This window comes from Manis pentadactyla, chromosome 17 (assembly GCF_030020395.1).
Source record: "Manis pentadactyla isolate mManPen7 chromosome 17, mManPen7.hap1, whole genome shotgun sequence".
Classification (NCBI taxonomy): domain Eukaryota; kingdom Metazoa; phylum Chordata; class Mammalia; order Pholidota; family Manidae; genus Manis; species Manis pentadactyla.
Genome location: NC_080035.1, coordinates 65,894,590 through 65,909,159, shown reverse-complemented (window position 1 = coordinate 65,909,159; position 14,570 = coordinate 65,894,590). Strand labels below are relative to the sequence as shown.

At 48.1% G+C, this 14,570-nt stretch overlaps 1 protein-coding gene across 4 annotated transcripts in view; it reads right to left on the bottom strand.

Moving 5' to 3' along the window:
- The window catches only part of PROZ (protein Z, vitamin K dependent plasma glycoprotein), a 30,457-nt gene that overhangs the window by 14,945 nt on the left and 942 nt on the right, over window positions 1–14,570 (bottom strand). For 3 of the 4 annotated variants that reach the window (XM_036904787.2, XM_057494498.1, XM_036904786.2), the window contains exons 2-7: window positions 11,265–11,428; window positions 10,038–10,116; window positions 9,624–9,737; window positions 8,679–8,810; window positions 8,403–8,488; window positions 4,785–4,902 (exon numbers count right to left, since the gene is read on the bottom strand). In XM_036904787.2, the coding sequence (XP_036760682.2) occupies window positions 4,785–4,902; window positions 8,403–8,488; window positions 8,679–8,810; window positions 9,624–9,737; window positions 10,038–10,116; window positions 11,265–11,428 (693 nt within the window). The remainder of the gene's footprint in view (window positions 1–4,784; window positions 4,903–8,402; window positions 8,489–8,678; window positions 8,811–9,623; window positions 9,738–10,037; window positions 10,117–11,264; window positions 11,429–14,570) is intronic. The other variant, XM_057494497.1, reaches the window with a different exon arrangement.

The following is a 14,570-nucleotide window of genomic DNA, read 5'->3' as shown; positions in this document are numbered from 1 at the left end:
AATTGCTGAAAACTTTCCCAATCTAGGGAAGGAGACAGTCTCTCAGGCCGTGGAGGTGCACAGATCTCCCAACACAAGGGACCCAAGGAAGACAACAGCAAGACACATAGTAATTAAAATGGCAAAGATCAAGGATAAAGACAGACTTTTAAAAGCAGCCAGAGAGAGAAAAAGATCACATACAAAGGAAAACCCATCAGGCTAACATCAGACTTCTCAGCAGAAACCCACAGGCCAGAGGAGAATGGCATGATGCATTTAATACAATGAAACAGAAGGGCCTTGAACCAAGGATACTGTATCCAGCACGGTTATCATTTAAATATGAAGGAGGGATTAAACAATTCCCAGACAAACAAAAGCTGAGAGAATTTACCTCCCACAAACCACCTCTATAGTACATTTTGGAGGGACTCCTGTAGACGGAAGTATTCCTAAGGCTAAATAGATGTCACCCAAGGGATAGACAAAGAGCACAGAATATGATTCATAACATACAAAGAATGGAAGAGGAAGAAAAAGGAGGGGGAAAAAAAAGAACTTTTAGGTTGTGTTTGTAATAGCACACAAAGTGAGTTAAATTAGACTGATAGTAAGGGAATTACCCTTGAACCTTTGGTAACCATGAATCTAAAGCCTGCGATGGCAATAAGTACATACCTGTCGATAACCACCCTAAATGTAAATGGACTGAATGTACCAATCAAAAGACATAGAGTCACTGAATGGATTAAAAATCAAGACCCGTCTATATGCTGCTTACAAGAGACTCACTTCAAACCCAAAGACGTACACAGACTGAAAGTGAAGGGATGGAAAAAGATATTTCATGCAACTAATAGGGAGAAAAAAGCAGGATTAGCAGTACTTATATCAGACAAAATAGATTTCAAAACAAAGAAAGTAACAAGAGACAAAGAAGGACACTACATAATGATAAAGGGGTCAGTCCAACAAGAGGATATAACCATTCTAAATATATATGCACCCAACACAGGAGCACCAGCATATGTGAAACAAATACTAACAGAACAAAAGGGGGAAATAGAATGCAATGCATTCATTTTAGGAGACTTCAACACTCCACTCACTCCAAAGGACAGATCCACCAGACAGAAAATAAGTAAAGAGACACAGGCACTGAACAACACATTAGAACAGATGGACCTAACAGACATCTACAGAACACTCTATCCAAAAGCAGCAGGATACACATTATTCTCAAGTGCACACGGAACATTTTCAAGAATAGATCATATATTAGACCACAAAAAGAGCCTCAGTAAATTCAAAAAGATTGAAATTGTACCAACCGGCTTCTCAGATCACAAAGGTATGAAACTAGAAATGAATTACACAAAGTAAACAAAAAAGCCCATGAACACATGGAGGCTTAATAACATGCTCCTAAATAACCAATGGATCAATGACCAAATAAAAACAGACATCAAGCAATACATGGAGACAAATGACAACAATAATTCAACACTGCAAAATCTGTGGGATGCAGCCAAGGCTGTGCTAAGAGGGAAGGATACTGCAATACAGGCCTACCTCAAGAAAGAAGAACAATCCCATATAAATAGTCTAAACTCACAATTAATGAAACTAGAAAAGGAAGAACAAATGAGGCCCAAAGTCAGTAGAAGGAGGGACATAATAAAGATTAAAGCATAAATAAATAAAATTGAGAAGAATAAAACAACAGAAAGAATAGATGAAAGCAGGAGCTAGTTCTTCAAGAAAATAAACAAAATAGATCAAACCCTAGCCAGACTTATCAAGAAAAAAAGAGAGTCTACACACATAAACAGAATCAGAAATGAGAAAAAAAAATCACTATGGACAACACAGAAATACAAAGAATTATGAGAGAATACTATGAAAAATTACATTGGTAACAAACTGTATAACCTAGAAGAAATGGACAACTTTCTAGAAAAATACAACCTTCCAAGGCTGACCCAGGAAAAACAGAAAATCTGAATAGACCAACTGACAGCAAAGAAATTGAATTGGTAATAAAAAAACTACCTAAGAACAAAACCCCTGGACCAGGTGGTTTCACTGCTGAATTTTATCAAACATTTCTGAAGACCTAAAACCCATCCTCCTGAAAGTTTTCCAAAAAGTAGAAGAGGAGGGAATACTTCCAAACTCATTCTATGAGGCCAGCATCACTCTAATACCAAAACCAGGCAAAGACACCACAATAAAAGAAAATTACAGACCAATATCCCTGATGAACATAGATGCAAAAATACTCAACAAAATATTAGCAAACCAAATTCAAAAATACATCAAAAAGATCATCCATCATGATCAAGTGGGATTCAGCCCACAGATGCAAAGACAGTACAACATCCAAAAATCCTTCAACATCATCCACCACATCAACAAAAAGGACAAAAACCACATGATCATCTCCATAGATGCTGAAAAAGCATTCAACAAAATTCAACATCCATTCATGATGAAAACTCAACAAAATGGGTATAGATGGCAAGTACCTCAACATAATAAAGGCCATATACCATAAACCCACAGCCAACATTATACTTAACAGCGAGAAGCTGAAAGCTTTTCCTTTAAGATTGGGAACAAGACAAGGATGCCCACTCTCCCCACTTTTATTCAACATAGTTCTGCCTAGCCACAGCAATCAGACAACACAAAAAAATAAAAGGCATCCAGATTGGCAAGGAAGAAGTCAAACTGTCCCTGTTTGCAGATGACATGATACTGTACATAAAAAACCCTAAAGAAACCACTCCAAAACTACTAGATCTAATATCTGAATTCAGCAAAGTTGCACGATACAAAATTAATACACAGAAATCTGTTGCTTTCCTATACAATAACAATGAATGAGCAGAAAGATAAATCAGGAAAACAATTCCCTTCACAATTGCATCAAAAAGAATGAACTACCTAGGAATAAACCTAACCAAGAAAATGAAAGAACTATACCTTGAAAACTACAAGACACTCTTAAGAGAAATTAAAGAGGATACTAATAAATGGAAATTCATCCCATGCTCTTGGCTAGGAAAAATTAATATTGTCAAAATGGCCATCCTGCCTAAAGCAATCTACAGATTAAATGCAATCCCTATCAAAATGCCAACAGCATTCTTCAATGAACTAGAGCAAATAGTTCTAAAATTCATATGGAATGACAAAAGACCCCGAATAGCCAAAGCAATCCTGAGAAGGAAGAATAAAGCAGGGGGAATTACACTCCCTGACTTCAAGCTCTACTACAAAGCCACAGTAATTAAGACAATTTGGTACTGGAACAAGAACAGACCCATACACCAATGGAACACAATAGAGAGCCCAGATATAAACCCAAGCATATATGGTCAATTAATATATGATATAGGAGCCATGGATATACAATGGGGAAATGACAGCCTCTTCAGCAACTGGTGTTGGCAAAACTGGACAGCTACATGTAAGGGACTGAAACTGGATCACTGTCTAACCCCATACACAAAAGTAAACTCAAAATGGATCAAAGACCTCAATGTAAGTCATGAAACCATAAAACTATTAGAAAAAATATATAGGCAAAAATCTCTTGGACATAAACATGAGCAACTTCTTCATGAACATATCTCCCCGGGCAAGGGAAAAAAAAGCAAAAATGAACAACTGGGACTATATCAAACTAAAAAGCTTCTGTACAGCAAAGGACACCATCAATAGAACAAAAAGGCACCCTACAGTACGGGAGAATATATTCATAAATGACAGATCCAATAAGAGGTTGACATCCAAATTATATAAAGAGCTCATGGACCCCAACAAACAAAAAGCAAATAAGCCAATTAAAAAATGGGCAGAGGAGCTGAACAGACACTTTTCCAAAGAAGAAATTCAGACGGCCAACAGGCACATGAAAAGATGCTCCACATTGCTAATCATCAGAGAAATGCAAATTAAAACCACAATGAGATATCACCTCACACCAGTTAGGGTGGCCAACATCCAAAAGACAAAGGTGAGGATGTGGAGAAAGGGGAACCCTCCTACACTGCTGGTGGGAATGTAAACTAGTTCAACCATTGTGGAAAGCAGTATGGAGGTTCCTAAAAAAACTCAAAATAGAAATACCATTTGACCCAGGAATTCCACTCCTAGAAATTTACCTAAGAATGCAGCAGCCCAGTTTGAAAAATACTTTGCACCTCTATGTTTATAGGCTATTTACAACAGCCAAGAAATGGAAGCAACCTAAGTGTCCATCAGTAGATGAATGGATAAAGAAGATGTGGTACATATACACAATGGAATATTATTCAGCCTTAAGAATAAAACAAATCCTACCATTTGCAACAACATGGATGGAGCTAGAGGGTATTATGCTCAGTGAAATAAGCCAGGCAGAGAAAGACAAGTACCAAATGATTTCACTCATCTGTGGAGTATAAGAACAAAGAAAAAACTGAAGGAACAAAACAGCAGCAGAATCACAGAACCCAAGAATGGACTAACAGTTACCAAAGGGAAAAGGACTGGGGAGGGATAAGGGGGAAAAAGGGGCACTACGATTAGCACGCATAATGTAGGGAGGGACACGGAAAAGGCAGTACATAAAGAGAAGACAAGTAATGATTCTACAGCATCTTACTACGCTGATGGACAGTGACTGTAATGGGGTTTGTGGGGGGGACTTGATAATAGGGGGAGTCTACTAACCATAATGTTCAAGTAATTGTACATTAATGATTATCAAAATTTAAAATTTAAAAAAATATTTTTAATGATCAAATACTTACTTGTTTTCACACTGATATTTCTGTGTAATAGTGAACATTTTGCTGTTGTCAGTACAAAATTTTCCTGTATTACAACACCACCGCAGAAGTCTTTTCCTTCAGAATTTGTTAGTTTCACCTTTAAGAAATAAAACAGACAGTGAGTGCTGGTGGCAGTCTGCAGGGTTAGGTGAGTGTAGCCAATGCCAAAGAACATGGGCTGCCCCACCAGCCAGCAAGGCCATGTGGTGTCAGCCGCAGAGCAGGAGGCAATCAGCCAGTCATGTGCCCTGTACTCCAAAACAGTTACAACTAAGAAGCCAACAAAGAGGCCAAATGGAATCATAAAAAAATATGTAATTCAAAGAAGGCAGAAAAAGAAGTGGAAAAGAACAGATGAGAAAAATAGAAAGGAGATAGGTAAGTTATACAGGAAGAAACTTAATAAATGTAAATGGTTTAATACCCCAGTTAAAAGATAGGGATTTTTCATTTTGGATAAAACAGAAAGCTAATATGCTGCCCATAAAATACATACTTTAAACATCCCGTGCTCATGGATAGGAAGAATTAATATTGTCAAAATGGCCATCCTGCCTAAAGCAATCTACAGATTCAATGCAATCCCTATCAAAATACCCACAGCATTCTTCAACAAACTAGAGCAAATACTTCTAAAATTCATATGGAACCACAAAAGACCCCGAATAGCCAAAGAAATCCTGTGAAGGAAGAATAAGGCAAGGGGGATTATGCTCCCCGACTTCAAGCTACTACAAAGCCACAGTAATCAAGACAATTTGGTACTGGCACAAGAACAGACCCAGATATAAACCCAAGCATATATGGTCAATTAATACATGATAAAGGAGCCATGGACATACAATGGGGAAATGACAGCCTCTTCAGCAACTGGTGTTGGCAAAACTGGACAGCTACATGCAAGAGAATGAAACTGGATGATTGTCTAAACCCATAAACAAAAGTAAACTCAAAATGCATCAAAGACCTGAATGTAAGTCATGAAACCATAAAACTCAAAGAAGAAAACATAGGCAAAAAATCTCTTGAATATAAACATGAGCAACTTTTTCCTGAATGCATCTCCTTGGGCAAGGGAAACAAAATAAAAAATGAACAAATGGGACTACATCATGCTAAAAAGATTCTGTACAGCAAAGGACACCATCAGCAGAACAAAAAGGCATCCTACAGTATGGGAGTATATATTTGTAAATGACGTATCCAACAAGGGGTTAACATCCAAAATATATACACTCACATACCTCAACACCCAAAAAGCAAATAAGCTTATTAAAAAATGAGCAGAGGATATGAACAGACACTTCTCCAAAGAAGAAATTGAGATGGCCTACAGGCACATGAAAAGATGCTCCACACATTCCTAATTATCAGGGAAATGCAAATTAAAACCACAATGAGATATCACCTCACACCAGTCAGGATGGCCAACATAGAAAAGACTAGGAACAACAAATGCTGGTGAGGATGCGGAGAAAGGGGAAAGTCCCTCCTACACTGCTGGTGGGAATGTAAACTAGTTCAACCATTGTGGAAAGCAGCATGGAGGTTCCTCAGAAAACTAAAAACAGAAATACCATTTGACCCGGGATCTTCACTCCTAGGAATTTACCCAAAGAAAACAACTTCTCAGATTCAAAAAGACATATGCACCCCTATGTTTATCACAGCACTATTTACAATAGCCAAGATATGGAAGCAATCTAAGTGTCCATCAGTAGACGAATGGATAAAGAAGATGTGGTACACATACCCAATGGAATACTATTCAGCCATAAGAAAGAAATCCTACCATTTGCAACAACATGTATGGAGCTAGAGTGTATTATGCTCAGTGAAATAAGGCAGAGAAAGACAAATACCAAATGATTTCCCTCATTTGTTGAGTATAACAATGAAGCAAAACTGAAGGAACAAAATAGCAGCAGCCTCACAGACTCTAAGAAGGGATTAGCGGTTACCAAAGGGGAGGGGTGGGGGAGGGCGGGTGGGGAGGGAGGAAGAAGGGGATTGTGGGGTATCATGATTGGTGCACATGGTGTGTGTGGGGGGATCACGGGGAAGACAGTGTAGTTTAGAGAAGACAAATAGGGACTCTGTGGCATCTCACTACACTGATGAACAGTGATTGCAATGGGGTATGGGTGGGGACTCGATAATAAAGGTGAATGTAATAACATTGTTTTTCTTGTGAAACCTTCATAAAAGTGTATATCAATGATACCTTAATAAAAAATACACACTTTAAATATAAAAATACAAATAGTTTAAAGGTAGAAGATTGGAAAAAATAAACTATGCTAACACTAATCAGTGGGACACTAAAGTGTTTATTTTAATACCAGACAAGGGAGATTTCAGAGCAAAGAGTATTACCAGGGATTTAAAACAAATAAAATATGAGGTTATTTGACAATTAAATGAAAGAAAGCACGCATCCTCATAGCATAGGTGCTGGCTCAGAAAATATCAATTACTACCATTTTCAGTAGCCTAATAAAAGGGATGATGTTGAGCAAAGTATGAGAGTTTGTCAAATCTGATGTAGCCTCATTTCTGGAAATCTTAAGTGTTTATTAATAATTAGCCATTTATTAAGAAGCCATTTATCAACTACCTACACAAGTGGGGTGCATTATCTCGGAGACTCAGTACAACTCTTGGGTCACTATTTCACCTTTGAGGGCAGATGGCATTTCAGCACAGATCTGCTGGACTTGGAGTAAAATGTGGGGGAACTTGGTGCCAACTCCTCATCTAGAATGTTAAGAAACAAGTCCTGAAGATAATCGTGAGCTCTGTATCCCACCAGGCCAGGTAATCACTCTCTTTCTTCAGGTGTTCTAAGGGCCATACGGTAATTCAGTTAGGTACCTTCATTACTGGGTCTAGTGCAGAGTGTAAACACACCGTGCCTCGGCACGCGCGCCTGCTGTAGCGAGTCCTCTCCTCCCAGGCGGGCGCGGCAGCCCGCCGCTCGCCCCTTCTGCAGGCTAACACGCCAGCCGCCCCCCTGGATCCTCGAGTGGGCGGCTCACACACGGCGGGCCATACATGTTCTGCCAAGTGATGCTAGGAACGGCTTGGGGGCTCCTCAAGGAAGGCCCTGAGAAGCCGTAAATAAAACCGCTGCAGCCTCGCTCTGCGCACACGCCCGCGTCCCTGCCCTCTGCCTCCTCCCCGGGCAGGGCGGCTGCGGCTGAGTCGGGCTGGGAGAGGGGCGCCCACACCCGCGTGACTTCCATCACGGCCACTGTCAGGTCTTTCTGTCGTTGTTAATCTCAGCCTGTGCCTGGTTCATGGTACCTCATCCTGGGTGTGTACGTGCAGGAGAAACAGCCTCTGGGGGGTGGGGGGTCGCTACCCACAGGGTCAGGCCCCGGCCGGGCTTTGGGGTGCATGCCCTGCGGACAGGAGGTCTGCTGTGTGCATTTGCAGCTGATGCAGACAGTAAGCGCGGGAGTGGCGGCGTTAGGAAGCGCTGGGAGGTAAGCCTAGATCACCAGCCATTACGTGTCTATGTGGCAAAGATGGGCATGACAGATAAGGTGAAAACTGTGACACAAAATGAAACAAACGTATACAGGTGTCCGTTACCTGCCACGGGAACGCCTGAAGAGGCCGCCGGCCCCCCAGTGGGGCGGTGATGCCCTCGGGGCTGGGGGCTCCACACGCGCACCTCTCTTCGCGGGAGGCGCAGGGGAAGGAGAGTCAGCACCCTCGCTGCCTGGCGCAGGCTCCCCGAAGGCGCGCGGAGAGGCCGGGCAGAGCGAATCCGGCTGCCCGCTCGCGGTCCAGCCCCGCCGCCCGGGCCGCCCGGCGAGCCGGGGTAGAGGCCCACCCGCCGCCTGCTTCCCGAGCCGCCGAGCTCACCGTGGGGGACGCAGGCCTTGCGGTCGGGCCCCAGCCTGTAGCCCTGCGCACAGCTGCACGCGTAGGACTTCTTCCCCGGGCGGCAGAAATGCTGACACCCGTCCGTCCTGGCCGCGTGGCACTCGTTCTTAGCTGAAAAGGGAAGAGGCAACGCCAGGAACGCTGACCCGGTAAGAGTCCTCGGCAGTCCCGCACCGGGGCCTGGGTTCCGGTCCCCGCGATCTCCTCGCCCCGGCCTCCCCCGTTGCGCTCTTCCCGCCAGGAGGCCGTTCTCCGCGAGTGCGTCTGGCGGCCCTGCGCGGCTGGCGAGCCCGCGGGCGGCGGGCGGCGGCTCAGAACCTCGCTCTGGCAGGACCTAATTGGGAATGCCTGCGGGATGCTGCGTGCGCCGCTCGAGGCGGCAGCTGGAGGGGTGGGAAGGGTATTCTTCCCCGGGGAACTGCCTCCGCGCGGCCAGGTAACTGCCTGCGCTTCTGCCTGGTAACTGCTGACAGGAAATCGTTGCTTCCCACGCCCAGGGACACCGCCCCAGCCTTGGACGGGTGTCGGCGCGGAGAGCGGCCGGGGACGCGCAGAAGCGCCTCGTGCGCGTTTGCGCCCAAGCCCGAGGTGCCGCAGCAGTACGGCCCCCTCGGGGGCGGGGCCGTTGTGGGAGTGGAGTCAGGGCGGGGCTGGTCGGGCTGGGGGCGGCGGGGCGTGGGCGGGCACGGAGGGGCGGGGCCTTCGGGGGTTGGTGGGGAGGTCGTGGTGGGGGCGGGGACGTGGTGGGGCGGAGCCGGGGGCGGTGGAGCTCCGGGGGCGGTGGAGCTCCGGGGTCGGGGACTGGTGGGGAGGCCAGGGTGAGGCGGGGCCTGGGGGGGGCGGAGCCAGGGCAGGGCCGCGTGGGCGGGGCCAGGGGCCGAGGGCGCGGGGAGGCTGGGGTGGGCGCCCCTGCCGCAGGCTCACCCAGCGCGCAGTCCCGGCCCTCGTAGCCCGAGGGGCAGCTGCAGATGTAGCTGCGGACGCTGTCCTGGCAGGACCCGTTGTTGAGGCAGGGCCGGGAGGCGCACGGGGAGCCGCCTGCGGGAGGGCAGAGCCTGTCGCAGGCACTGCGGCCGCCCGGGGGGCCCCTCCCCTTGCCGAGTGGTCCTGCCCCGCCCCGAGCTGCCGTCCCGGTCGCGGTGGTCGAGGCGCCCCTCCGGCAGGACCCCGACGTCCCCAAGCCTCGGAAGGGGCCGCTCAGGCCGGGGCCCTCTGTGCTGAGCAGGGCCCCGCAGGAGCGTCGCCCTGACCCTGCCGGGCCGCGGGCCCCCACCCTCGTTCGCCCTTCTCGGGGCTCGCCGGTGGGGTGGGGGCTGCGGGGTGGAACCTGGAACTCACTGGTCTCAGGCAGGAGAGGAAATAATCCTCGCGGGGATGCGGGAAACCACTTACCCATATACCTTTTCCAAAATCCATCCTGTAAAATTAGAACATAAAAGCATTACAAACGGGACATTCTCCTGTTTTGTGCTGTAGATGGCAGAAGGAAAGAAAATGTTGATTTCATCCACTTAATAGGAAAATGCTGTTTGAACCAAAGAATTTGAAATTCTTTACATGTAATCCGTCTCGTATTTAATAAATACGTAACACGCCCCCTCAGCGGGTTCACCGTCAGCCCTTCTCGGGAGGGACGCAGCCGAGCGCCTCGCCCCTCGCCCTGCAGAGCGCCCGGCACAGCTGCAAGCTCACAGTTAAACAGTGACTGAAAGATAACAGGTGTGGGCTGTTGTTTGTGGGGGTGTGGGGGGGGCATCTAAAATTAGGACAAGTACTCAGATCTAAAGCCTGGAAGTTAACATTACAAGTAATCTCCCCAAATCATACTAGGGCCGTAACAACTTGTCATGTCACAAGCTCTAGATTTCAGAACTCAAATTTCTCTTTACCAGGAAGTTCACATTTCTCCTAGTTTTTTTTAAGATGGTCTATTTCAGAGTTTTCTTACAGATAGGCATTTAAGAACCTATGATTTTAAAATATTTAGGTTGACATTTTGCTAAGAATCAACTTTAAATACTACTTTTATATGTAAAACTGGGAAATCTTCACTTGATCTTTTACTGTTCTGACATATTTACACACAGATATTCAGTTTCTCAGGTTTGACTCACTGTCTTCTAATAATGATGTGTAATTAGGAGTGGCAAGATCTTATCTGTATTAAGAGTACACGTTTTAACCCAAATTATAGATCGCTGCTTAATTCAAATGATAGATTATGAGAGATTTTCTTAGCATGTAGGCATCTGAGGGAGGATTTCTGTGTTTTGAAATGTGCTTCTATATTGAACAATTAAGTATCTATTAAAAATAACTAAATTCTGTCAGAGTCATGACAAGCTTCAGTGTGCTCATCTGACCTGCAGAGTCAGCGCCCTGGTCCCCCATTCCCAGTGGGCAAAGCTATGTCACGTCTCTGCTCGTCTGTAAACTCGGGGTAAGTGAACCCCACGGGGAAGTGAACAGGTTAGTTAATTTAGCTGAGTCTCTGAGAAATTCTGCTCTCTCTGCACCTGGGAATTCGGGTAATTGGCACTGAGTTCACGGTGGGTACATACGTACAGTGTCTGCATCATTTTCAAACACTTCCCTTGCTTCTTCATAGACACAGATTTCTTCATAACATTCTTTTTCCAAATTTCCCTCAAAGAGCTCTTCCAAAAGATAGGAGCCTGCACGCTTCCATCTTACCAGGACTTCATTTGCATCTGAGGCCGGAACAAATACTGCAGAACAAGACAACACCGGATGTGGGGCCGCCCACCTGGGGCTCCCCAGACGCACCTTCTGGGGCTCAGGGCGTGCGCTGCGGTTCCTACCTGGCATCTGCCTCTGGCCTGACCACCCCCTGTCCCTTCCCTGTGGATCAGGCACCTGAGACAGGGTCGTGGCCCGTCTGCAGGGCCCACTCTCCTCTGCACATTGGGGGCACACTTCACTTCTGCTCACCCTGGTGAATCGGGCAGAGGCTAACATTGCATAGAGAGGACCGGGACACAGCGACACTGGGCCTGAAAGTCCCCATGGCTGGGCTGGGGTCAGCATTAGCTTGACACACCATTTGCCTCCTCTCCCACTTAGACCGTGTTTCTCAGTGCTGCAGAAACCAAGTCCGATCCATGGTCTCATCCTGGACAGACACAGACACTCTGGCTGCACCACAGGTTAAAAGTTTCAGTAGAATTAGAGCAAAGGGGTAAAATCTGTGCAGAGCCTTTGGCATTGCAAAGTATGGCGAGGGAGCAACATGTGATGGGGCGGGAAGGGTGTGAGCGAGGGCAGCCTGCACTGTAGCAAGTGACCTACATGAACCATGCACACGGAACCTGTGGCTCCCGAAGGCACTGTGCTCCCTGCGCATGTCACACGAAGCCCAGGCTCCTCACCTATGGTGGCCCACACCCCTCCCTGGCACTGCAGGCAGCCAACCCGCAGGAGCGGAAACTCAAGGGGCTGTGCAGAGAGCTGTCCGCGGGACACCATTTGTGCTCTGGGGGAGGTGGTGCCATGGCCACGGGTGGCTTGGAGATGAAGCCCCCAAAGCAGGTGCTTCCGGGCCATGTGCGCCACGTGGCTGAGGGTGGACTTGCAAGGGTAGCTTTGGTGCCCAGCACAGTCATGTGAGGAAGCGTCAGGAGCTGGTTTGGCTAAAATCTTGGGTGTGTGGGAAGGAACAGGGACTTGGGTGGGACACAGAGCTGGGAAGGCAGGTGGAGTGAGCCTTCTACATGCCAGGGGCCAGGGATTCAGCAGAAAACCAGACAGCAGACAGGCCAGTCCCAGCCGTCAGGGTTGGGACCACACAGGGACTGGCTGGACAAATGACCATATGAGCAATGAGCAAGGTGACCGGATGAGTGGGCATGGACATGTGAAAAGTCAGGGGCCTGCAGAGACCCCATCAGACACCAGGGGAACATCACGAGCACATCACGGGCTGCAGGACAGCAAGGCATCCCAAAAGAAGCAGCTTTTGCACAGAGCAGTGAAGGGCGAGTGGGAGCTGGCTTAGGAAGGGGAGCATTTCAGACTGAGGCAAGGGTGGCTCTGTGCTGAAGAGGCAACAGCAGCCCTGAGTTCATGGACCTGAGCTAGAGGTGTGACGTGGGCGGGTGGGCAGCAGGCTCCAGAGGGCTGTCCCCAGTGGCGATCCTCTGCCGTGGGACGAGAGCCCTGGTTTCTAGCTGGGCACGTGGCTTCCCAGATTAAAGACTCTCCTGGTGCTCGGGGGGCATGTGGCTCTGTGCTGGCTAAAAAGATGCAAACAGAAGGGGCAGCCCCCAGCCCCTGGGAAACTCCCTGAAAGCTGGTGTGGCCCTGGGCTGTTTCTTTGTCCCTCCCTCTATCCTGCTGCCTGGGACACAGGTGTGGTGGCTGGGGCTGTAAGCACCGCTCTGGAACATAAGTACGCAGCCACATTGGGAGGACCGAGGGGTGAGCGCCTCATAGGTCCAGGGCCTGCCCTAACCACGATGACCTCTTCTTGACTAACCCCATCTGCAATTATCTATCTCCAAGTAAGGTCACATTCTGGGGTTCAGGGTGAACATGAAATTTGGGGGACCCTGCAGAGGTAGTGTCCTCAGATTCCTGCCCATGAGGAAGGTGCTGGGGACTGAGACTTCCTGTCCCCGACAGCCTTTCACAGGGCGGGCCGGCATCCTTAGATTTCCTCAGTCACTACCACTGCGATCGCAGGAGAGCCGTCCCTCCAGGCTCACCGATCCATTTCCGTGGTAAAGGAGAGCTTTCTCATCTCCTTTTTGTTGATTTAATGGGTCCAAGATCTGAGCTCATGGATTTCCCACTTCTGAGGTCGCGTCTGGTTCTTTCCGCATGTGTGTGAGCATTTTGATGCGGCTCATTTCCTCGCACATCTCGGCCCCTGCCTCCTGAATGGCGGCCCTCACGCCGTGTCCTTGCCCCGCATGTGGGGGCTGCCGGGAGCGGGGGCTGCTTTTCCTGCGGGCTTCCCATCGTCTCATCTCCTTGTGTGTCTGGGGACGTTTCTCTTTGACTCATGGGGGCCCGTTGTCTTTGGGGCGGTAGGGTTGGCATTCCCAGGCCAGGATGGAGGCGGCCTTCGCTGGCGAGGGGCACGTCCCATCCAGGGGACGGGGCCCGGATCACCGGGGCCTCCAGAGCAGCGGCCGACTCTGGGCAATGGCTTTCTTCCTGGATCCAGTGCCAACATGCAGGGGACTTGTGCCTTGTTCCTGTGCCTGCTGGGGGCGGACAGGGGTCCGGAGGTGTCCTGCAGGCTGGCTCAGGTTTACTCCTGGAAGGGCAGGGCCCCCAGCCGGCAGGAACCTCGGGCGTGGCCAGGGTGAGCTCGCCGTTCGTTTCAGGCTTCCGGTTCTGTGGTCTCCCCCTTTGCACCAGCCCAGAGGGCCGTGTTTGTTACAAAGGGCAGAGCATTTCAGTATGTAATCTGCTTTCCGCTTCTACTCAGAGGGTTTTCCTGGGAGTCTGATCCATAGCATGTGCTCAGATACCCACGCTGGTGGAGCTGCCAGGACAGTTTCCTGCCAGGCAAGGCCACGCACACGTAAATGGTGTAATGCCGCCCGTGGGTCCCTTACAGACAGACCAAACTCTAACCAGCTCTACTTGTTAAGGATTCGAACTTTGTCCTAAAGGTGTTAACCGGCGGGGAGATGGCAGCCTCGAGTTCCCAAATCACCCATTTGCCATGTGCAGGGCCGCCGGCCGGAGGCTCGGCTGGAGGCAGCGCTGGCCAGGAGCGTAAGCATCTTAGAGTCCCAGCTCCACATTTAAACATCAAACCAGTGAGGTTAACTTTAATAATATGCTACCTTAACCCAGTAGATCCAAAATGTTATCATTTCAGCATGCAATCAATTGAAA